At 40.3% G+C, this 26,290-nt stretch overlaps 1 protein-coding gene across 1 annotated transcript in view; it reads right to left on the bottom strand.

The window, feature by feature from the left end:
- LOC126199195 (ubinuclein-1) overlaps positions 1 to 26,290 on the bottom strand; it is a 370,199-nt gene that overhangs the window by 134,360 nt on the left and 209,549 nt on the right. Inside the window, exons 8-9 of the mRNA XM_049935975.1 lie at positions 20,703 to 20,861; positions 10,462 to 10,542 (exon numbers count right to left, since the gene is read on the bottom strand). Coding sequence (XP_049791932.1) covers positions 10,462 to 10,542; positions 20,703 to 20,861 — 240 coding nt within the window. The remainder of the gene's footprint in view (positions 1 to 10,461; positions 10,543 to 20,702; positions 20,862 to 26,290) is intronic.

Genomic DNA, 26,290 nt, shown 5'->3' with positions numbered 1-26,290 from the left:
ACAATATTCACTTGTTTCAACATGGTGTCAGTGCATTCTTTCTTTGTAAACAAATGTTTGTTGCACTTGAAATTGTGCTGTGGCCTGTGTTTTCTGTGTGGATGTCTTTTGCCTTTCGTAATGCCAAGGTTTAAGAAAGTGTTTACTAAATGAATATTTCAAGATAATATGCACATAAGAGCAAAAGAACACGCAGCAACTAGTCAAGATAATAAAAATAAAAATACCAATGTATTACAAGAAACAGTCCCATGTCATCTTGCTTCTCAATCAGGCACATAGAGAAAGAAGCTTAGTAATTTGAATGCAAATGTAAATAGTCCTATTGTGGAACCGCAATTTGTATATAATAACAACATTATAATTAATAAAGACACTCTTTCTAAATTTGTAAATGATAATACTAGTTGTAAATATTGTCCAGCTGCAAGTTCTTTTTATATAGTAGAGGATAAAAGCATTAGGTTTGGATTGTGTTGCAAGTTGGTAATTGCATGTAAAGTCAGCAAGTATCTAATTCAACAAGAACTTCAGAGCATCCAAGGCACAAATACTATGATATAAATGTAAGAATGGTTCATGGCATGAGCTTCACTGACAAAGGACAGTGTAGTATAGAATTATTGTGTGGAATGTTGGATCTGCTGCCACCACCATCCCAGTTTACCAATCACTATGATGTACTTTTAAGAAAGTTGAAAAAGATGTAAGTAAAGGGAGTATGAGAACTGTTGCACAAGAAGCTATGTCAACAAATGATGGAGAAGAAAACATCTTTGTAGCTGTCCATGGAACCTGGCAGAAACCTGGTCATCCCTCTTATTATTGTGGTATTGCTGTCACATTATCGGATACCGGTATGGTTATTGGTATCAAATAATGTGGCAGCAGTACCACCATGACATCGGTACAGTTACTGCCTCTCCCCATGAACCATGGACCTTGCCATAGGTGGAGAGGCTTACGTGCCTCAGTGATACAGATAGCCGTACCTTAGGTGCAACCACAACAAAGGGACACCTGTTGAGAGGACAGATAAACATGTGGTTCCTGAAGAGGGGCAGCAGCCTTTTCAGTAGTTGCAGAGGCAACAGTCTGGATGTCTGACTGATCTGGCCTTGTAACATTAACCAAAACGACCTTGCTGTGCTGCTACTGTGAATGGCTGAAAGCAAGTGGAAACTACAGCCGTAATTTTTCCCGAGGACATGCAGCTTTACTGTGTGGTTAAACGATGATGGCATTTTCTTGGGTAAAATATTCCAGAGGTAAAATAGTCCCCCATTCGGATTTCTGGACATGGACTACTTAAGAGGATGTCGTTATTGGGAGAAACAGTACTGGTGTTCCATGGATTGGAGTGTGGGAAGTCAGATCCTCTAATTAGATAGGTGGGTTAGACAATTTAAAAAGGGAAATGGGTATGTTAAAGTTATATATAGTGGGAATTAGTGAAGTTCGGTGGCAGGAGGAACAAATCTTCTGGTCAGGTGAATACAGGATTATAATTACAAAATCAAACAGGGGTAATGCAGGAGTAGGTTTAATAATGAATAAAAAAGTAGGAGCACAGGTAAGTTACTATGAACAGGAAAGTGAACACATTATTGTAGCCAAGACAGACACGAAGCACACAGCCACCACAGTACTACACGTTTATATGCCAAAAAAAAGAAATATATGACGAGATAAAAGGAATTATTCAGATAGTTAAGAGAGATGAAAATTTAATAGTCATGGGGGACTGGAATTCGATAGTAAGAAAAGGAAGAGAAGGAGAAGTAGTAGGTGAATATGGACTGAGGGAAAGGAATGAAAGAGGAAGCTACCTGCTACAATTTTGCACAGAGCAAACTTTAATCATTGCTAATATGTGGTTTAAGAATAGTGACAGAAGGTTGTAAACATAGAAGAGACCTGGAGACACTGGGAGGTTTCAGACTCATTATATGATGGTAAGAGAGATATTCCAGAATCAGGTTTTAAATTGGGAGACTTTTCCATGTGCAGATGTGGACTCTGAACAAAATTCATTTGTTATGAACTGCAGATTAAAACTGAAGAAACCACAAAAAGATAGGAATTTAAGGAAATGGGACCTGGATATACTGAAAGAACCAGAGGTTGTAGAGAGTTTCAGAGAGAGCATTAGGGAACGATTGACAAGAACAGGGGAAAAGAAATGCAGTAGAAGAGGAATGCGTAGCTTTGAGAGATGAAATAGTGAAGGCAGTAGAGAGGATCAAGTAGGTAAAAACATGAGGGCTGGTAGAAAACCTTGGGTAACAGAAGAGATATTGAATTTAATTGATGAAAGGAGAAGATATACAAACACAGTAAGTGAAGCAGGCAAAAAGGAATGCAAACGTCTCAAAAATGAGATAGACAGGAAGCGCAAAATGGCTAGGCAGGGATGACTACAGGACAAATGTAAGGATGTAGAGGCATATATCACTAGGGGTAAGATAGATACTGAAAACAGGAAAGTTAAAGAGACTTTTGCATGACAGGGTGTATACGTGGCCGACGAAAAAAAAATTCCCGGATTTTTCCTGGTTAAAAATACACTTTCTCCCGGATGAGAATACATTTTTTTCCGCGTTAAGTAACAGTTTACATTTCCTCGAAACTGTAAAACTTATCAACCCTTTAAATGATTGTGCTTTTATACACGAGCGTAGAATCAGAGGAAAAACACGTTTTAGAAAGATGTCTGATGTGCAGCAACATGTACACTGCATATTTTCGTATTCCAACAAACACCACATGTTATTTTCCGAAGGATTGAAATCGAGATTGCAATGCGCTTTTGTAAGCCAGTTGTAGCTCATGTAAAGTGATCTCGCCACCCAATGACAGCGGATATTCAGATCATAGGACACGTGATGTAGTCAGCCAGTAGCAACATCACTGTAAAGTAGCACGACACACAAATAGGAAAAGGTAATGGTTTAAATTAATATACATATATACATAGTGTAGCTACAAGAAAAGAAAAGGTTTTAAGTTTAATATTGGTCACTAAGATTAATAAGCTGCAAGAGAAGCAAAGCTTTAACACATAATGGTCTTTTGTGCGCGTGTTACACTTTAAAGATACATCACAAAAATGTGCCAGTAAATTTTTTAACAACGCCATAAATGTCTGATCTGGGCTCGAAAATATTCTAAATAGTCGCCCTCAAAGATTTGATTTTTGAATGAGAGTCAAATGCTCTGTGATTTAAGAAATTCATCGGACATTCGCGTGCACAGAGTTCATCTTGCGTAAAAGGAAATTTACTTTGAAAGTAACGCTTTCCAAACAACCATTCACAATATTTTCACGCAACCTGTTAGAAATAGAATTGTTTCAGCAGTTGCCAGAGCGCGCCAAATAACAGGTGTCGCAGCGCTTGCGCAGCTACAATGACCCAGGAAGCCCGTACGTTCATACGTGTAAAACATTAAAAGATCTTACATTATGTCATAAAAGAAACAAGACATTAGAGGACACTCCAAGAGCATGGGAATTTTGTGAACTATACTAAAATGCATCATTCGGCTTTAAGTGCACATTCGTACGTCCAGATTCAGATATACATTTTCTTGGAGTACCTGTACCGTATTATCTCATGTTAGGTTCTTTATTGAGGCATAATGCCATACGTGCTAGAAGATGAAAACGTGAACTTGAAATGCAGTGAACAGTTGAATCTAGCCAATAGTGTGGAATTAAACACTTAGTTTCAAATAAATTGACTGCCTCAACAGTAAAGATTAGTAAAAGTCAAATTTCTTTAACAAACCGACAAAAATAACTTCATTGTTCTGCAAGGCGACTAACACTTGACTGTCAGAAAGGTGGAAACAAAATAAAATCTGAGACTAATAATATATTTTAGCCTTCCGTAGTTGTGTGAATGTATTTTAATTCACTTGATAGCTCCCGACTGCAGAAATCCGTTTTGTTTTGATTTGAAGTGAGAGCAATAAACGAAGAGGGAACAGCAAAATCACTTAACGTTAACGTAAACACGGGTCACGTGGAGACTACCACCTCCCACTACAACTCAGAGTGCTCTGTAAATCAGGTCCGGATCTAGGATATTTCCGAACCGGGGCGATATTAGATAGTTGCGCTCCCCCCTCCCTTGAGCATTCAGGTAGGACGCCAAAAATTTAAAAATTGACTTTTCAAAAATATCTTCATTTTGTAACACACATCTTTCTGAAGAGTCTAATACATAAAGCATATATATTCGAGGGCACGTAAGACATCTTATTTGGTCTTAAGTGTGGCAAAGTGCAGTGCCACGCCTATCCACACAGCATTCTTCCCTGGCACGTCTCTCTATTTCGCTCTGTGGAATTCAAACATGTAATATTTTGTAATGGATTGGGTGCCATCAAACTATATTCATGCCAGTGGAAATTAAAACGTCCTGTGGTGCCTGTCTTGCTCCCAGTCGGCCGGTTTGACATCCTGCTCCTCTTATTGACATCCTGCTCCTCTCTAAAAAAATCTCGGAATTAATACTGGTTGGGATTATTTGTAACTGGCATAACAAGAACTCTTCAGAAAATTTGCAGTTTTTACTGCCTATTAGCTAATAACTTGCTGATTTGTGTGACAAAATCAAATATAGGATACATAAAACGAGTAAAGACAAGAGACAAGCACGACAGTACACGTTTCTTCAACCGTTAAGTCCCAGCTTCTTTTCTCTCTAATCTAGCCACAGCTTTATATGGCGTACTTTCCTTTCTGGGAAAGAATCTACTGCCTCATCAAAGTTTGTCAACATTTTGCTACATGAAAAAACGAAATGTCGTTGTCTAATACTAGAAAAGCTGTTAATACAAATTGTACCCAAGACTGGTGTGGTTTCTCGATCTGATTACGTATATTTTGCCACTGCTATATAAAACGAAATAGGCCTGCCCGATATCGCAGCAGTTGTGACACACACCAAATAAACGAGACTGTTTTGGCGCAAATGGTCATTTTTATAACACGACGGAATATAATTCACGAAGTACCAATATCAAATGCCTATTAGGCCTACTACAAACAAAAAGTTTTGTGTTAGGAAATAGTTTCACATTTCATTCATACTCTCTAGCTTCTGAAGCATGAGATCGAAAAGTAATAGTACTAAATTTTTAAATAAATTTCGAATCGTCATATTCTCCCTAATTTGTATGAGTACCCGTTTCTTCTCCTTCCACGTTCTAACAAACAATCTTATCACTAATTCTGTAACTATACCTGCCAGTGTCAAAACTTATATTCTAGCTAATTTCGTCACTGGTTTAGTTATCCGGTTGGGCGTTATTAAGTGTTCGTACAACGCGTTTTCCACGCTACTCCCAGAATAGAAACTTAGCAGCTGCTAGCCGGGGACTGTATAACTGGCCCTTAGCAGTCTGGCCAAAAATTTTCTGTCAAAATTTCATTTTCTTGGACACACGGAGGAGACAATACGCAATCTTTGTTGCCTGTTATTCCTGTTAGTCATTTTTTCCACTCTGGTAGTCTGAATTTATGGAATTTGCTAGTAGTTATAACAACACTGATCATTTGCAGACCCTGTCAACCACATAAACAGCGACTGGCATTCATCCATTCAGCTATATTCAGCTGCTTTCAGAAGTCGACTTAGAATTTGTTCAAAAACCAACAGGGAAGCGTTCAAAATCATATGAGAAATCGATAGACCGAGGTGCGCTGGGTGCTAGGGGCTTTGTGAAACATGGCCTTTTTCCTAAAAAATATGAATTTGGCGCAGGTTGTGGTTGACGTTTCACATGTGGCTGAACACTTCCCATTTCCTTCAATAACGTAACTATCCGGCGAACGGTCCGGACACTTGGATGATGTCGTCCAGGATACTGAGCAGCATACATAGCACACGCCCATTGGGCATTTTGATCACAATAGCCATACATCAACACGATATCGACCTTTTCCGCGATTGGTAAACGGTCTATTTTAACACGGGTAATGTATCACGAAGCAAATACCGTTCGCACTGGTGGAATGTTATGGCAGCGCCATCTAGCGGGCCATCTGGTTTCCCCTTTCAAGATAGACGAGTTTCGTTCTTTGTAGTTTTTTCGTCTGATGCTTATTTCATGAGATATTTGGCCCAGTCACGATCAATGGACCACCCTGTATACAAGGGAGATGTACTTGAGGGCAAAATTATGGAAATAGAAAAGGACGTAGATGAAGATGAAACGGGAGATACGATACTGCATGAAGAATTTGACAGAGCACTGAAAGTGCTAATATGGAACAAGGCCCCGGGAATAGACAACATTCCATTAGGACTACTGATAGCCTTGGGAGAGCCAGCCCTGACAAAACTCTTCCATCTGGTGAGCAAAATGTATGAGACAGGCGAAATACCCTCAGACTTCAAGAAGAATATAATAATTCCAATCGCAAAGGAAGCGGGTGCTGACATGTGTGAAAATTACTGAACTATTCATTTAATAAGTCACGGCTGTAAAATACTAACAAGCATTCTTTACAGACAAATGGAGAAACTGGTAGAAGCCAACATTGGGGAAGATCAGTTTGGATTCTGTAGAAATGTTGGAACTCGCGAGGTAATACTGACCCTACGACGTATCTTAGAAGATAGACTAAGAAAAGGCAAACCTACATTTAGAGCATTTGTAGACTGAGAGAAAGTTTTGACAATGTTGACTGGAATACTCTCTTTCAAATTCTGAAGGTGGCAGGGGTAAAATACAGGGAGTGAAAACCTATTTACAATTTGACAGAAACTAGATGGCAGTTATAAGAATCAAGGGAGCAGTGATTGGGAAGGGGACGAGATGGGGTTGTGATCTATCTGTGATGTTATTCAATCTGTATATTGAACAAGTAGTAAAGGAAGCAAAAGAAAAATTTGGAGTAGGAATTTAAATCCATGGAGAAGAAATAAAAACTTCGAGGTTTGCAGACAACATCGCAAATCTATCAGAGACAGCAAAGGACCTGGAAGAGCAGCTGAATGGAATGGACAGTATCTTGAAAGGATATAAGATGAACACCAACAAAAGCAAAACGAGGATAATGGAATGTAGTCAAATTAAGTCAGGTGATGCTGAGGGAATTAGATTAGGAAATGAGGCACTTAAAGTAGTAAAGGAGTTTTGCTGTTTGGGGAGCAAAATAACTGATCATGGTTGAAGTAGTGAGGTTATAAAATGTAGACTGGCAATGGCAACGAAAGCGTTTCTGAAGAAGAGAAATTTGTTAACATCAAGTATAGATTTAAGTGTCAGGAAGTCATTTCGGAAAGTATTTGTATGGAGTGTAGCCGTGTATGGAAGTGAAACATGGATGATAAATAGTTTGGACAAGAAGAGAATAGAAGCTTTTGAAAGTGGTGCTACAGAAGAATGCTGAAGATTAGATGGGTAGGTCACATAACTAATGACGAGGTATTGAATAGAATTAGTGAGAAGAGGAATTTGTGGCACAACTTGACAAGAAGAAGTGATTGGTTGGTAGGACATGTTCTAAGGCATCAAGGGATCACCAATTTAGTATTGGAGGGCAGTGTGGAGGGTATAAATTGTAGAGGGAGATCAACAGATGATTACACTAAGCAGATTCAGAAGGATGTAGGTTGCAGTAGTTACTTGGAGATGATGAAGTTTGCACAGGTTAGAGTAGCAGGGAGAGCTGCATCAATCCAGTTTCTGGACTGAAGACTATGACAACAACAGTTATTGATGTAGAGGTTCTAACAAATTATTGTTGAGGGTGTAGCAATGAAGTGTCTAATCATTAATGTGACAAAAACTATAATTTCGGTCTAGTGGAGGTATGGAGGTCAAAGTTTCTGTAGAAATGTTCAAACAATTGGTATATGAACATGATATGAGTTTTTCACAATACTTTGGTGATGGTGATTGTATTGTAAAACTGGAATGTGTACACCATGTTCAAAAGGACAGGAAAAGGGTACGTAAACTGAAGTCCTTGTGGATGACATCACAAGTTCACTGAGGCTTTTTGCGGATGACGCTGTGGTATATCGAGAGGTTGTAACAATGGAAAATTTTACTGAAATGCAGGAGGATCTGCAGCGAATTGACGTATGGTGCAGGGAATGGCAATTGAATCTCAATTTAGACAAGTGTAATGTGCTGCGAATACATAGAAAGAAAGATTCCATATCATTTAGCTACAATATAGCAGGTCAGCAACTGGAAGCAGTTAATTCCATAAATTATCTGGGAGTACGCATTAGGAGTGATTTAAAATGAATGATCATATAAAGTTGATCATCGGTAAAGCAGATGCCAGACTGAGATTCATTGGAAGAATCCTAAGGAAATGCAATCCGAAAACAAAGGAAGTAGGTTACAGTAGACTTGTTCGCCCACTGCTTGAATACTACTCAGCAGTGTGGGATCTGTACCAGATAGGGTTGATATAAGAGATAGAGAAGATCCAACGAAGAGCAGCGTGCTTCGTTACAGAATCATTTAGTAATCACGAATGCGTTACGGAGATGATAAACTCCAGTGGAAGACTCTGCAGAAGAGACGCTCAGAAGCTCGGTACGGGCTTTTTTTGAAGTTTTGAGAACATACCTTCACCGAGGAGTCAAACAGTATATTGCTCCCTCCTACGTATATCTCGCAAAGAGACCATGAGGATAAAATCAGAGAGATTAGAGCCCACACAGAGGCATACCGACAATCCTCCTTTCCACGAACAATACGAGACTGGAATAGTAGGGAAAACCGATAGAGGTACTCAAGGTACCCTCCACCACACACCGTCAGGTGGCTTGCAGAGTATGGATGTAGATGTAGATGAAGTCACAACTAAGTGGGCAAAAATTGAGTGACAACAAATGACTTCTTGGGGATCGGTAACTTACAAACAGAGAAATAGATCTTTTGCAAAAATATTTCGTAATGCCCTGAGAAGTAATGTAAATGATGTAGAAGCTACGAGAGTTACAGTATTGTCTTCCTTGTTACATAAATCTTAAACACATGCAAAGCCGTAACATATGATATGCCTGAAAGAAATCTAATCTTGGTGTGGTTTTCAGTGGGCTGCTGTTGCTGGTGAAGGGTACAATCATTACCATTCACTTCCTTATGTTATCATCCCAACAATAAAACCTGTTTAAGGAACTGAGTAAAAAATGTTCAAATGTATGTGAAATCTTACGGGATTTAACTGCTAAGGTCATCAGTCCCTAAGCTTACACACTACTTAACCTAAATTATCCTAAGGGGAAACATTCACACACACACACACACACACACACACACACACACACACACACACAAGGGAGGAGTTGAACCTCCGCCGGGACCAGCCGCACAGTCCATGACTGCAGCGCCTTGGACCGCTTGGCTAATCCCGCGCGGCAGGAACTGAGTAATGAGAAGTTGCTGAAGAAATGTCTTCACAATCGAAACTAGAACTTGAACAAAAGTTCCAACACCTTATGTTGGAATGCATGCCAAAACTGTGTTTTTTGAACTAAAAACCTATTGAGTCTTCTATACGGATCGAACTGCAGATGCTTCATCAAAGGAGGCAACAGCTTATTTAGGAACCATTTTCTCAAAAATGATACGAGATGCAAGACTAAGACTTGGAACAATTATTTTAGACAGCCCACATTATATTTGACCCAACTTTTATATTTTTAAAGTTGGTACTTTAGATATTGTATGATGAATAGTGACAAAAAAAGACAAAAATGCAAAATTATTAAATAATTTCTTTACCAAACACAAAATATTTTAACTGCTGAACTATTATGTGCTAAATACATAATTTTTCCCAGATTTATCAAGAATATACCAAACAGATCACATGAAAACAGCATTTATGCATTTTCAGAAACTGGTACCTGAAACGGACTATATTTTTATATTAAAAAATTAATATTTATTAACTAATTATTTTCTTCATTTTAAATTTGACAAACAAGAGCCATGAAAATTTACACTGATGCCACTTAAAATATATACTATATGTAGTAAAATATTCATTGAACTGCACAGAGATCTTTAAGAGGTATAATGATTAATGTTCAGAACTGCAAGTGCAAGTTCGTGTATCCTACCCAGTTCCCTTAAGTGAAGCAAATACCATGTGAAAGTTATTGAGGTCATATGTGCCCTTACAATCTTTTTACAGAATCAAATTGAAGGCATCAGAGGAGAAGAGTGCTAAGCCCCACGAACGTATTTTGTGATACTGCATGTTACATGTTTGGTTAACTTCAATGACAAGAACACAAGTACAATAATACAATGCAATTTATACAGCCAATCCCTTGTTATCAGTATGCGGTGCTTTCGAAAATGCAACAGATAATTTGGCCAGTCTAATCCTTACTAAAATGACATCTAGCACATTTCCCACTTGTCCCTCCAATTCTGCTATTTTCAATATTAAAAAATTTGCATGCATGAAATTACCTTTCTGCTCCTAATTTCTGACATTCCTTTGTAAATGCTTCAAGAGCGATCGGCATTATTTTGTCTATTGCATTCTTAAGCCTGAAACAGAAATTACATGAATATTTTAGTGATGCAGCAACACGTTTAAATTCTGTATGCTACAAGTGCATCCACCACCTATATATACAAATCATTCATTTCTTCATAAATATGTATGACATTTAGATTTTTTTCAGCAAGATGTATTCTTTTCCATTGTACCAATATTAAGACTTCTCCCTGTTCTGTTTTCTTAAGAAGAATTTGAAGAATGAGCCCTTAAATGCCTCTGTGTGTACTGTAATTTGGCTTGTCTTGTCTTCGAAAGCCCTACGGAAGCAGTAAGTAGGTAGATGTAGCATTTTCCTCACTTAATACTGGTTCTCGCAACTGTGTAAGAGACACTCTTGGGATAGTTGGCACCAATCTTTAAGTGTCTGCAAGTTCAGATTTTTCAGCATTTCTGAATCACTATCTGGTGGATCAGAAAAAACCTGCACTATCCACATAATAACCGATACCTATATTTGGTATGTACCATATATGTTTGAGCAATTTTCTAAGATGGGTCAGTAAGCAATCTCCTCCGTAGACCATTGCATTTTCCCTGTAACCTACCAACACAACAAAGTTTCAGTTAATAAAACGTTCGAGGCTTGTGTCCCCACCTGCAGAGGACATTTTTCAAGGGGGTTCGTAGCTTCTTTGAATGTCCGATTCACACCCTGGCTTGATACTGAATACAGCAAAATTTCGCTTCCGTGTGCTTCCGCGCAGTGGCGGGTTTGTCACGTTTTGAATACATGTGCGCAATTGCCCATTGTTGACTACCGCTGCCCACTGTTGCTATCACCGCATGGTGGAAGACTGGTACACATCTTCTCCAGCATGAATCCACATGTCATTCACTTTTACGCCCTCCTCATTCCTAGTGAAATTCCTGGGGTGTTTTAGAATCTCTATGGTCTCTGTATAGCCCTTCATGGAATCCACTTGTGGCTGCCAGTACTTGGTTCCTATCAAAATGAATGTGGTGGTGGTCTCATGGCTGCAAATCATGTTCCACAACAGCTGATCCCTCAGTCACCCCTCTTCTGCAATTGCCCTTGTCCTCTTCTAGTCGTTTTTTAGCTGTTCTTTTTTGTACCCACGTACACATCCACACAACTGCATAGAATGCTATACATTCCTGTTTTCTCCAGCAGTTGGGGAGCATCCTTGGCCAATTTTAGGTGATCTTGTATCTTCCAGGTGGGTTTGCAGATTACCACGATGTTCCGTTTTTTCAAGATTTTTCCTATATGGTCAGTAACGTCTTTAATGAAAGGCAGGAAAACTTTCCATTTGACTGGCGCTTGAGAATTGCTATGATTTCTATGTGGTGGTCTTAGCCGTTTTCGTCTCAGTGAATGAATAACCATTCTTGAGCAATGCATTGGCGACACATTTTAATTCTATGTCAAGCAGCTGCGATTCACAGATTTTCCTTGCTCTATATGCCAATATTTTTATGATGGCTCGCTTTTGTTGTGGGTGGCGGTTCGGATCCTGGTGTAGGTAACAGTCGTGTGCCCCAAACCACAACCTTCTTTCTTGAAAACTACCACATCAAGAAAAATTTTATCATCTGCCTGCCTCCTCCTCCATAGTAAACTGCACCTTCAGATTGATCCCACTGAGATGTTTGGGAAAATGACCCACTTCCTCCTTGCCATGCCACCATAAAAACAAACTTATCATCCGTGTACTGGAAGTAAATACTCGGTTTCTTGTTCGCAGTTTCCAATGCCTCCTCCTTGAATTTTTCCATAAAGAAATTCGCTATAACTGAACATGTCTTCTTTAAAATAACAGCTACGACATGGCAACTTCTAAAAATAGCTCAAAATACTAACATGCACAAACATGGGGCAGTGCCACCTACTGTACTGAAGGAGAAGATTGTGTAATGATGTAAACACAGATCTGAAGATGGCAACAGAGAATTGCCAAAACAAGTCATCTATATGAATAAATGATTTTAGCAGTCTTACCAGTTGAAAATTTATTCAGTGTTCATAATAGTACGAATCGCCCCACGCTAATGATGTCAGGAGTGTAATGGCAACTGACTCTCAATGCAAGCAAATGCAATGTTGTGATAAATAATTCCGAAATATCACCAGTAGTAATAATACTTAAGTGATAAATATGCATGCCACTGCGTACCTCATAGGTTGTATCTGGGTTCCACTTTGAATGACGATAGATTTTACTAAGAAATCTAACCTATATCAATTAAGTAGGTTTCTACATAAAAAACAATTAAGAAATAATAAATAAATACATAAAAATAAAGAAAAAGAATTAAAAATAGACAAGCTTTATTCATTTGTGCTCCTGATTTTGTATACTGTCTGTTTTTGGTTTTTTGTAATGTTTGGCATGTTCTGTTATAACTCTCTTATGTCAAAATAGTTAGTTTTGATGCTAACCAGTACATTTACATATTTTCATTTGTTGTGCTGTATGTGCACAGGTATTTTTGTTAATGCTGCAAATTGCGTTGTGTAGGTTTTAAGGACTATTATTATTACCCTTCATTTTCTGTAATGTCAGTCGCGGTATACCTTGATGTACACTGCCACTTTTGGTGATTTTTCTTTGGTAAAAGGTAATGTATGTTGCATAAATAGTCTGAAAGAACCATTACTGTATAATTACATGATAGTAGAAGAATCACTGGAAGCGGTCACCTCCATAAAATATCTACGAGTATGTGCAGAGAGTGATCTGAAGAGGAAAGACCAGATGAAACTAACTGTAGGTAAGGCAGACGCATTGGAAGACTCATAAGGAATGTAATCCACCCAAAAAGAAGCCAGCTTACAAACTCTCCGCTGACCAATACTCTGATATTTCTTGTCAGTCTGGCATCTGTAACAGACAGGATAGATAGAGGAAATAGAGAAGATCAGCACATTTTATTACAGCTCCATTTTGTAAATGCAAATCTGTTATGAGATGTTCAGCCAACTCCCGTGGCAGATACTGCAAGAGAGACATTCTGCCATCACAGAGAGTTTTACAGTTAAGAGTTCCAAGAGTGTTTGTCCCTAGAAAATTCAACAAATACATTCCTTGCTCCTATTTGTATCTTGTGAAAAGGTCACAAAGGTAAAATTTAGAGAGATACAGGCTCTCAAAGAGACTTATCAGCAATTGTTCTTCCCACAAACCATTTCAAACTGAAACAAGGAAATGAGACTGGTTGGTGGCTGGTACGCAAAGTACACACTGAAACACTCCTTTAGATGGCTTGTCGAGTACAGATTTACAGTACTTCATTATAAATAACTGTATTATCTGGCAAAAGTCTCAGACTACTAATAATATCGACTGCCAGATTATAAATATACAAAATGAATAGCATGGGTCCAAACACTTTCCTGAGACACACCTGAAGTTATTTTTATATCTGTCACTGACTCTCCATTCAAGATAACGTACTGTGTCTTTCTTTCCAAAGTATCCTTACTCTAGTCACAAATTTCACGTGACACCTATATGATTGTGCCTCTGATAATAAGCATCAGTGTGGCACTGTCATATGGTTTTCAGAAGTAATAAGATACTGCAACTTCCTTCTTGCCTTGATCCCTGGTTTTCAAGGAAAGCAGGTTTCACATGACCGATGATCTTGGAATCCATGTTGACTGGGATGGAAGAGGTCATTCTGTATAGGATACTTAATTACGTTTGATGTCAGAAATTGTTATGACTGTACAATAGATGGATGTGTGATGCTGGATGATAGTTTTGTCAATCACTTATGCTATCCTCCTTGTAGATGGGTGTGACCTGTTCTTTCTTCCAACTGTTGAGCACAGATTCATCATCCCCCCCCCCCCCCCCTCCTCTCAGAATCTATGGTATATTGCAGTTAAAAAAGGGAATAACTCAGCTGCCAATTCTGAATAGATTCTGGTAAGGATTTCATCAGGTCCTGGGGCTTAGCAGTTTTAGCTATTTCTCAATGCTGCTGATGTAATATCTGTATCACTCACCTTCACAGTGGTGTGAGAATTGAACTGAGGCAATACTGCTGAATTTTCCCTTGTAAAAGAGCAGTTGAAAGTATAGTTTAGCATTTCTGCTTTTGCTTTGCTATCATCAATTTCAGTTCCTGCGTGATATATAAGTGTTGGTACACTATCTTTTGTGCCATTGGCAGGCTTTACAAGTGACCTGTATTTCTCTGGATTTTGTGCGATGTCTTTCATACAGTTTATGCAAGGGCAGCTGTTGAAAGCTTTCCACATTGTTCCTGTCACAACAATGTGTGTGTCACTCAACATCTCTCCATATCACTATGCTTTGTTTCATATTTGTTATGTAGAAGTCAATTTTTTGTTCAAACATAATTTACCATGACTGTGTACCTGCCTGTTCCACCACTAGTATATAGGGTGAGGCCAGCTGAGTGCCCCTCAGCTTGTCCTCTCATATGTGCAGCCAGTATAGGTTACTCACCAGGTGGCACTACTGCACTCACTCTGCACATTCACTAGCCACTTTTCCACCCTTCCCCATGTGCATTCAGTTGGTGTAGTATTGTCACTGGCCATAAACACTAAGGCACGACTGCTTGCACATCAGACGTTTGCCCACCAGTGCATGTGGACACTTGACTGTCACTCAGCAGGCAGTAGAGCTGACACCCTCTGCTAAACACGATGGAGGTTCTGAAGAATGATTCACCATGCTTGATAAATATGTCAAGTTAGTGTTAAGTCACGTATGAGACATAAATTGAAACTGAGAAAGCAGAAATGTTAAACTCTGTTTTCAAATGTTCCTTTACAACAGAAAACCTAGAGCTGATGCCCAATTTAATTCTTGTTCCACTGACAATGTGAGTGAAACAGATGTGTCAGTCACACTGAGAAAGAGCTGGAATTATTAACACTGAAAAAAGCTGCACGGCCCAGTGGAATCCCTATAAGATTCTATAGTGAATTTGTGGACGAGTTATCCCCTCTTTTAACTATAATGTGCTGTACATCCCTTGAATAGAAAACTGTGCTCAGTAGTTGGAAGAAAGTCCATGTCACATCCGTTAACAAGAATGGAAACAGAAGTGTTCCACAAAACTACTGTCCAAGATCCTTGACATCCACTTGTTATGGGCTCTTGAAACATCCCGAGTTCAAAGATAATGAGGTATCAAGAACAGAATGATGTCCTCCACATCAACCAGCATGGATTCCGAAAACATTGATCAATGCTTACAATCAAAAATATGATCATATGAGGTATCAAGCGAAATGACTGGACTGATGATTTCTTGGTAGAGAGGATGCAACAAGTTATTTTGGATTGGGAGTCAATGGCAGATGTGTTCCAGGGAAGTGTGGTGGGGGTCCTTGCTGTACATATTTCATATCAGTGACCTTTCAGGCAACATTAATTCACAGATGACACAGTTGTCTGTAATGAAATATCATCTAAAAAGCTCAGTAAGATTTCGAAGTTCTGCATAGGCTGACAAAAATGTAGTCATGCACTCCAAACGAAAAAAATGTAGTGCTCTGTAAAGTAATACTTTGTACAGATATGAAATGGTACAGTCCTATAGGTTGAGTGTAGGTGAAGCAGGCGGCTCAATTTCAGTGTATTGCTAGAATGAGACTGCTTGAACATCGCTCATGTGACCCATCCTAGAACACTGCTGAAGTGTGTAGGGCCTCAACAAATAAGACTAGCTGCAACAAATAAGACTAACATGGGATACTGAATGTATACAGAGAAGGGCAGCATGAATTATCACAGGTTACTTTGACCTGCAGGAGACTGTTACAGAGATGCTGAAGAAATGGAACTATCTGGCCATAAACTATCCCAACAAAGCATACTTACAAGTTTCAGGAACCGGCTACTAATATACAACCACCCCTACACATTGCTCCCATACGGATTGTGAGAAGAAGATCAGGCTAATTACAGCATGCACAGAGGTGTTTAAACAGTCATACTTCTCGCACTCTATATGTGAATGGAATGGGAAGAAGCCTTAATAACTGGTACAGCTTCCCCAGACATGCACTTCACAAAAAATGGCTCTGAGCACTATGCGACTCAACTTCTGAGGTCATCAGTCGCCTAGAACTTAGAGCTAATTAAACCTAACTAACCTAAGGACATCACACACATCCATGCCCGAGGCAGGATTCGAACCTGCGACCGTAGCGGTCACGCGGTTCCAGTCTGAAGCGCCTTTAACCGCACGGCCACACCGGCCGGCTGCACTTCACACCAGTTCACTGAGTGTAGATGTAGATGTATAGGGTTCCTCCCTTCTTTAACTGTTCTACTAAATATGCATCGGTCAACTATTTTTCTGGACTTGAACCAGTGCTAGATATTTTAATTTCCTCCTTGAGAAGTGACACTAACTGTTTGTTTATTTTACTGAATTTGTGAATCAAATAAGAGGGGTCTATTTGTTGCCATTAGCTGTAATATATTACCATCATGAATGAGCTCCCACACAATCTGTTCTAAGTTATTTTTAGTGAATGCATTTCCTATTATTTCATGGGATATCATTCCCCCCCACCATACAAAACTGTAATTATCCCAATTGATTATTGGATTAATACAGTTGCATCCAATGGTGACTGTTGATAGAGGAATACATGTATTAGTGAGCTTATGTTTCCTCTAAATTTTTCAGTTACATCTGGGGCTGAGTCTGGTTGTTGATATAAAGATCCAATGATATACCTTGATACTGAGTCATAATCAAACTATATTGCATGCCAGCTTCAGTTTTGTTCTAGAAGGATTTGAGTTTCTTGTCAACCGCAATGAGTGCATCACCTCCATTTCCCATTAGCCTATCCTTTCAATATGCACTTAAGACATACCCCAAAAAATTCACTGGTGTCAATTTCTTCTTGCAACCAGCTTTCTGCACCAAGAATGTCAGCTTCACTGCTTTTAGGAGTACTTCAAACATTGAGATTTTGTTGCGACTGTTACTGAACAATACAATTTTAATGATCTCATCTGTGGGGGCATTTCTAAGATCTTAAACTAATACTTCAAGCTCCCCTGAACTTATTATTATCTGAACTAATCACCTAACCTAAATAAACCTTGCAAATGGAAACATTCATTTTTAAAAAGATTATAGGCAATAGCAAAATAGTAGGGGATCCACTTGTCTCAATGTGAATGACAGAAAAAGTAATGATTTCGTGAAAATCTGACTCAATATTTGAGTGTATAAGGGGCATTCAAATAAAACCCGGTCACTAGTGTAAAGTAACGGTAACAATTTTATTAACTCAAAAATGTGGTTATACACAGTGCACATACTCAAAAATAGTCACCAAAACTGTTTGCATATTTGTCCCATTGTGAAACTAGCTAGTCGATTCTATCCTAGAAGCTAGTAGACTGCTAGTGGATCCAGGCCTGACCCAGTCACACACTTCGTCATCTGTTGCGAATCGATGTCCGCGAATAGCTTGTTTTAGAGGTCCAAACACATGAATGTCACACAGTGAAAGGTCGGGACTGTACGGTGGACGTTCCAGTGTTACCCATCGAAACTGCTGCAATGTTGTCTTCACCACACTGGCCGTGTGTAGGCGAGCATTATCATGCAGGAGGATAATGCAATTGGACAACATGCCTTGGTGTTTCAACTTGACAGCTCATCTAAAGTTCTGTAAAGTGGCTTGATAACACTAGGCATTGATGGTGGTTCCCTGTTCCAGGAACTCAACAAGCAGTGGGCCCTTGTGGTCAAAAAAGGAGGACATCATGACCTTACCAGAACTAGTGTGCACAGACTTTGTAGTTGCATGCTTCCACTGCTTGCTTTCTGGTTCAAAATGGTGACACCATGTTTCTTTACCTGTGACAATATGCAACAGAAAGCTGTCTTCCTCCTCATGACAACATTGCACAAGACTCGAAGACAGCGTCATTCGGGTACTGTGCTGTTCGGTGGTCAGTTGATGGGGGAACCCACAGCCCACAGATTTTTCGAAAGTTCAAGAGTTGATGCATTATGTTGTGGGTGGTGCCCACACTAATACCCACTAACTGGTGGATCACCCACAGTGATTCTGTGGTTGTCCAAGACTAAAGCATTTACTTCCACAACCATTTCTGGTGTGATGATACAATGACCCTGTTCAGGACTAGCACTGTCTTACAGTGACTTGTGCCCCTCAAGGAATCGTTTGCGCCATTCCAAAACACTTTAATGGCTCTGACTGTACTCACCGTATTCAGCCTTCATCCGTCTTACTCTCTCCATTGCCAAAAATTGAATTGCTCCTCGTTATTCCTGTTTACTCGCCTGCATGTTGAGTAGTGAACATATTTGTGTAACCACCTTCTCTTCAGCGTGAAACCACACTGGCGCTATGGAACACTGAACGGTACGCACGCGCCAGTCTCTCTATCGATAGATGGTGCCACCATACCCGCAGTTACATGGTGCCACCTAAAGTGTAAGGCAAAGGTAGACGCACTGATCAGGTTTCATTTGAATGAACCTCATAGTTTCCCCATAACAAATTAAGTACCCTCTCACTATACGAGTGGACAAAATTATCGATGATCAATATCCTCAAATCCACTGAAGGCAGATGGAAGAGATGAAACTATCTGTAACTGCAGTGAGGGGGGAGAGGGAATTTTATATTAAATTCTTCACGTATCTCTGGAGTATACATTGTGTTGATTATATGATACAAGGTGAAAAGGTATACTGGATAAACAAATGCAGTACGAATTGAAATTTCACAGTACTTTAACTTCAGAGTCCTCTTTGCTATACACTGGAGAGCCAGAGAAATTTCTACACCTGCCCAATATTGTGTAGGGCCCCCATGAGCATGCAGAAGTGTTGCAACATGACATGGCACGAACTCGACTGATGTCTGAAGTAGTGCTGGAGGGAAATGTCACCACGAGTCCTGCAGGGCTGTCCATAAATCTGTAAGAGTATGAGAGGGTGGAGATCTGGAGATCTCTTCTGACAGGCACATTGCAAGGCATCCCAGATTCGCTCAAAAATTTTCATGTCTGGGGAGTTTGGTGGCCTGTGGATGTGTTGAAACTCAGAAGAGTGTTCCTGGAGCCACTCCGTAGCAATTCTGGACGTGTGGGGTGTTGAATTTTCATGCTGGAATTTCCTAAGTCCGTCGGAATACACACTGGACATGAATGCATGTAGGCAATCAGACAGGATGCTTACATACGTGTCCCACTCAAGAGTTGTATCTAGACATATCAGAGGTCCAATATCATTCCAACCACACATGCCCCACACCACTTCAGAGGCTCCACCAGCTTGAACAATCCCTTGCTGACATGATGGGTCCATGGATTCATGAGGTAGTCTCTCCATACCCAGACATGTCCATCTGCTCGACACAATTTGAAATGAGACTCGATGATGTTTCATTGAATGGTTCACACACAGAGGCTTGTTGATGGCCGAGCACTGAAACCTGCAGCAATTTTCAGAAGGGTTGCACTTCTGCCACGCTGAAAGATTCTCTTCAATCGTTGATCCTGTACTTGCACGTTCTTTTTCTGGCCGCAGTATGTCGGAGATTTTAATGTTTTACCGGGTTCCTGACATTCACTGTATGCTCGTGAAACGGTCACATGGGAAAATCCCCACTTCATCGCTACCTCGGAGATGCATATCCCTTCGCTCATGCGCTGACTGTAACACTAAGTTCAAACTTGCTTAAATCTTGATAACCTGCCATTATAGCAGCAGTAACTGATCTAACAACTGTGCCAGACACTTGTTGTCTATAAAGACGTTGCCGACCGCAGTGCCATATTCTGCCAGTTTATATATATCTGTATTTGAATGCGCATGCCTACACCAGTTTCTTTGGCACTTCAGTGTATGTATGTTAAACAGCATAGGAATAGTTTACAAAATCATCATCTCCTCTACCAACATATTTCTTGAGTCACTCCTTATCCTCCAACGAATCTCCTGTCTATGAGTGTTCATAAAAGCAATTATGAATGTAAATGAATAATTCATATAATATGGCAATCTAAAAAAGTACATATGATGTAAATAGTGAAGTGTAGCCAAAATCAGGCATTCCAGTACCTAATAATACATAATTTCAACAAATATTTTTCTGTTACATAAGAAATAAACAAAACATTAAACATGTACACCGTACCTTCTCAAAGGCAACTTCATTTTATCCTCTTCGGCTTGCAGTCGAAGTTTTTTTGCTCTTTTCATTAGGGTCTCTTTGGTACAAGGCAAGGATGTGGCCAAATGGCTATAAACCTGATGCCTAATATTGCAAGGAAGCTGCTGGCATTTGTACTCCAATCTTTAACAAAGAAAGTCACTTACTTTAAAACTGTTATAATACATTTTGTGAAATAATAGCAACACAAGCTGAAGAAAAAGGATCAGAAAAGGCAAAAAATAATATCAGGTGATCATGACAGAAACTGGTAAAATGGGCATTTTAGGAAGAATATCATTCTGCCCATGAGTACTAATTTCAGTGTTGTGTGAGGTTCCGATCAGCCAATGGTCATCTTCAGGCAGAAGGCACATTTTCTAAGGTATGATAAAAGGTTCCTGTTGCAATGGGAATGTTACATCACTGTTTATAGCCTGTGCATTTTGTCTGACGAACACTGGCTGGTTAAAACTGCTTATGGCATTATGAAATCCTCATGTGGCAGTGTTGAATGTGGCAGTGTTGAATCAAATACAAAGGGTAAAAGAACAAAAAGGGGCACTCCTAGCCAATGCATCAACAACATCGTTTGTGTCGTAGTATAAACAGTAACTGTATAACTTATCTCCGTGTCTAACCACAATCATCATTTAATAGATCTACATAGTCAATAAAATGGGTAAAAATGTCTGCTCTTTACAGCAGCAACTAGGCTACCAGCTTTCTTCATCAAGGGTTATCAGCTATGGTGACAGAAGTACTTTCCAATGGTCCTTCACAGGACCTAGTCAGTGACTTGCGAACATACATGAAACTACAACGTGTATTGTAAGAATAACATTTTCTCAGGTACTAGTATGTTGACAATCTGGCTTCAGGTATAACTCAGCCACATTCACAAGCTGTGACAAATTGCCTTTTGGCTTTTGTTGTCGGTTGTTTAATGATTTTGTGTAGCCGGCATTCCCACAAATTCACCCTGCATTGCTGATGTGGACTGGATTCAATTTTGCAACCAGAGGTTATACGTACAGCCCGTGCTAATATTCACAAGGGGCATTTTGCTGGTCATTTTTGCTGTAGCTCCTCCACTGTTACTTGCAATGGTTGTTTGTTGCAGCAAAGGAATCTAACCTATTTGTCTTGAGAACGTCTCCTTTTTTTTAAAAAACTTTTGTTTGTCTTACGAATTCCAATGGCTTCCCTGAACAAACGGCCACAACATCCAGAATGTGCATGTTGGTGAATTTTGTTACATAACTGGTCTTGCATAACTCATGCTCTGACACAGTTGATTTCTCATTCCACCACAGACTTTTCCACCTGTACACAGTATATGGTATGCTCCTAACATTGCATGAGGACTCCATTTGTCTTTCCCCCAACTGAGACACACACTGATCTCAGTCAGTTGCATATAACCTTCAAGCTGTGTTTGCACACTATATGGCCGATTCTGTCCGTCGCCCTGGAAATGTACAGGGTGGCACAAAAAGAATGTGGATTTGACTCTCATAGTATCAGTGGTGGGAATAGAACGGAAGGGTGGGTGACCTGTTGTGTTGTAGGTAAGAGCATCCAGTTTCAGTAGCAATGGCGCAATGGACCATACCTCATCACGTTTTTGCTGTTGGACATTTCTTCATATCAATACTTGATGGCAACACAATACTGCATTGGACTACCTCTTTTCGCGCAACTGCATCAGTCACAAAGCAGACATTGTCTGGTCATCCTTGCACGGTGTGAACGCAGGAAAATGTCGATAGAGTACAAGCCACGTTCTTCCAAGTCCTCTACACTCCACAAGGAGCAATGCTACAACTCTGGGTTTGTCTCGTCACTCACTGGAGTGCATCCTGAATGATGAGTTACATTGTCATCCTTACAAAATTATGATCGTGCAGAAGATTCACGGCCATGATTACGATGAACAGAGACAGTTTTGTTAGAGAATGCTTGATGTTCTAGCTACTGCTGCTGCTGATTATGATGATGAGAGATGAAGTGCACTTTCACTTAGACGGTTACGTGAACAAACAAAACTGTCTGTATTGGGCAGCAGGCAACCCACAAGAAGTGTATCAAAAACCACTGCAAAGTACAAAAGTGACACTGTGATGTGATGTGTTCAATGTGGTAATTACTGGGCCTCTCTCTCTTTTTAAGGAGGCATTATCAGTGTATGCCGCATGTTATGTTGCAATACTACACAATTTCGTGTGGTCACAACTGGAAACTATAGGGATGAACGTGGCAGACACATGGCTCCAACAGGATGGAGCAACAGCCACACGGCTAATGATTCCGTGGCAGTTGTTCGAGAAATGCTTCCCCAACACGTGATCTTCTGTTTCAGCGATGTCCACTGGCCCCACACTCGGCAAACTTGTCATTTTGCAACTTCTTCTTATGGGGTTACCTAAAAAGTAAAGTGTACTGCAACAAACTTCATACACTCAATTACCTGAAAGTTCCAATACATCAAGAAATTGCTGCTGTTTTACATGACATGTCGACAAAAGTGATGGCAATCTTCAAAGACAGACTTAATGTGTATTCATGAAGAAGACCGCTATCTGCCTGATGTTATATTTAAAAATTCATAAATCAGATGCGTTACCAATTGTACATTTTGTATGTGCTCAAAACAGAGCCAATTATACACTACTGGCCATTAAAATTGCTGCACCCCGAAGATGACGTGCTACAGACGGGAAATTTAACCGACAGGAAGAAGATGCTGTGATATGCAAATGATTAGCTTTTCAGAGCATTCACACAAGGTTAACGCCGGTGGTGACACCTACAACGTGCTGACATGAGGAAAGTTTCCTACCGATTTCTCATACACAAACAGCAGCTGACCAGCGTTGCCTGATGAAACGTTGTTGTGATGCCTCGTGTAAGGAGGAGAAATACGTACCATCACATTTCCGACTTTGATAGAGGTCGGACTGTTGCCTATCGCGATTGCGGTTTATCGTATCGCGACATTGCTGCTCGCGTTGGTCGAGATCCAATGACTGTTAGCACAATATTGAATCGGTGGGTTCAGGAGGGTAATACGGAATACCGTGCTGGATCCCAACGGCCTCGCATCACTACCAGTCGCAATGACAGGCATCTTATCTGCATGGCTGTAACGGATCGTGCAGCCACGTCTCGATCCCAGAGTCAACAGACGGGGACGTTTGCAAGACAACAACCATCTGCACAAACAGTTCGACTATCAGCTCGGAGACCATGGCTGCGGTTACCCTCGATGCTGCATCACAGATAGAAGCGCCTGCGATGGTGTACTCAACGACGAACCTGGGTGCACGAATGGCAAAACGTCATTTTTTCGGATGAATCCAGGTTCTGTTTACAGCATCATGATGGCCGCATCCGTGTTTGGCGACATCGCGGTGAACGCACATTGGAAGCGTGTATTAGTCATCGCCATACTGGCGTATCACTGGGCGTGATGGTATGGGGTGCCATTGGTTACACGTCTCGATCAGCTCTTGTTTGCATTGACAGCTCTTTGAACAGTGGACATTACATTTCAGACGTGTTATGACCCGTGGCTCTACCCTTCATTCGATCCCTGCGAAACCCTACATTTCAGCAGGATAATGCACGACCACATGTTGCAGGTCCTGTACGGGCCTCTCTGGATACAGAAAATGTTCGACTGCTGCCCTGACCAGCACATTCTCCAGATCTCTCACCAACTGAAAACGTCTCGTCAATGGTGGCCGAGCAACTGGCTCATCACAATACGCCAGTCACTACTCTTGATGAGCTGTGGTATCGTGTTGAAGCTGCATGGGCACCTGTACCTGTACACGCCATCCAAGCTCTGTTTGACTCAATGCCCAGGCGTATCAAGGCCGTTATTACGGCCAGAGGTGGTTGTTCTGGGTACTGATTTCTCAGGATCTATGCACCCAAATTTTGTGAAAATGTAATCACATGTAGTATAATATATTTGTCAAATGAATACCCATTTATCATCTGCATTTCTTCTTGGTGTAGCAATTTTAATGGCCAGTAGTGTACTTATTAGAAAGCCATGTATTCTTTTTGCTCCACCCTTTATTTGGTAGACTAGCTGCACACATTTCTTCTGCTGACACGTCACTTTGCTGGTTGGTAAGTTTCATGACAATTATAACAGGTGGAGTACCTATTGTTCCTCAGGACATGTTCCAGGTGTTGCATCTTGCATTAAAGGTGCTGCTACACACATATTTGTCTTGTGTGCATTACAAGCATATTGGTCATGCCTCTTTCCTGGCTCAGTGACGGTTTGAACGTTTGTGCAGGTATCAGTCAAACTGTGCTGGCGTTTGATACATGCTGTTGCCCAGGCTCTCACTAGTCCTCATGATCAGTAAACTTAAAAAGGATAACTTTGATGAGGTGGGTCAAGGACAGCATGGGCAACATGTAGTCTTGCATTACACTGTTTAAAGGTAATGTCGTGGAGACCCCTAGTAGGACTGGGCACATCCACAGGCCTCAGTACATCAAAAATGTAATGCCTGCTGTCCAAAAGTTCTAGCTATCCAAACCAGAGTTGATAGTGTTGTGTTTCCAGTAGTACCCCATATCACTACGCCAAATACTTTGCTCGTATGGCAATGATGAATCCAGTCTGGCTCCACTCTTTCTCCTCAAAGCCTCAATGCTCGGAAACATCATGATACTGTATGCAAAACTTGGACTCACCTGAAAAGATAACTTGGTGTCATGTCTATGTTCACTGTTGTTGCACACCTCTCTCTCTCTCTCGCTGCTGATGTGGTGAGAAACCCCAACATGAATTATGGTGCTCCTGATGTTACTGCACTTTGCATTTTCCATGTGGATATCAGCCTTGCTATGTTCAAGCCCATTTCCTGCCTCATGGTATGTGACATGGCTGCAAGATATGCATGGTCTAGCAAACAGTATGAATGTCCTCTTAGGGATTAAACATGTTGGGTTGTTGAGAACCTGTATGGCTTCTAGTATGGCCCTCCTCAACCCTTCAATTCCACATTAATATTATGGTCATAGGATAAAGAGCAATCCAAACAGCAACAGAACAGAATGATAAACCACAGTCTCACTGTATTTCCAACACCATGTACACCTATCTCTCTTTCTTCTATTCAAAGTATAACATGATCTTGTGGTTTTTCCCTGCAGAATCTTTCCTTACACACAATGTAAAGGGTGTCTGATAAGTCACTCCCTATTTTTAAATTGTTGCAGGTGCTGAATTTATGAACCAATTTTCTTAGAAGTACTTTTGTTAGAAACAGCACTCCTTGAGATTGTGTTTAGCATCATTTTTTCTTTTGTTTCATTGAATAATGCTGCCTGTGTTGACTGTGGAAGAATAGGACAGAATAACAGTCCGTTATGAGGTGTGGGGATCTGTGGGGAAGTGGAAAGGTGGTGGAGGACTGAAGAAGGGATCCAAGCAACACTGGGTACAAGAACAGTTAAATATTGCCATTCCAAACTACTAACAACAGAGAATGTCATAAATGCAAAACAATCAGGAATACCATCAATTTCAGGGACAGCAGAGA

The sequence above is a fragment of the Schistocerca nitens genome, chromosome 8, assembly GCF_023898315.1.
Source record: "Schistocerca nitens isolate TAMUIC-IGC-003100 chromosome 8, iqSchNite1.1, whole genome shotgun sequence".
NCBI lineage: Eukaryota > Metazoa > Arthropoda > Insecta > Orthoptera > Acrididae > Schistocerca > Schistocerca nitens.
The sequence above is the reverse complement of the archived record's forward strand: the minus strand, read 5'-3'. Positions and strand labels throughout refer to the sequence as shown.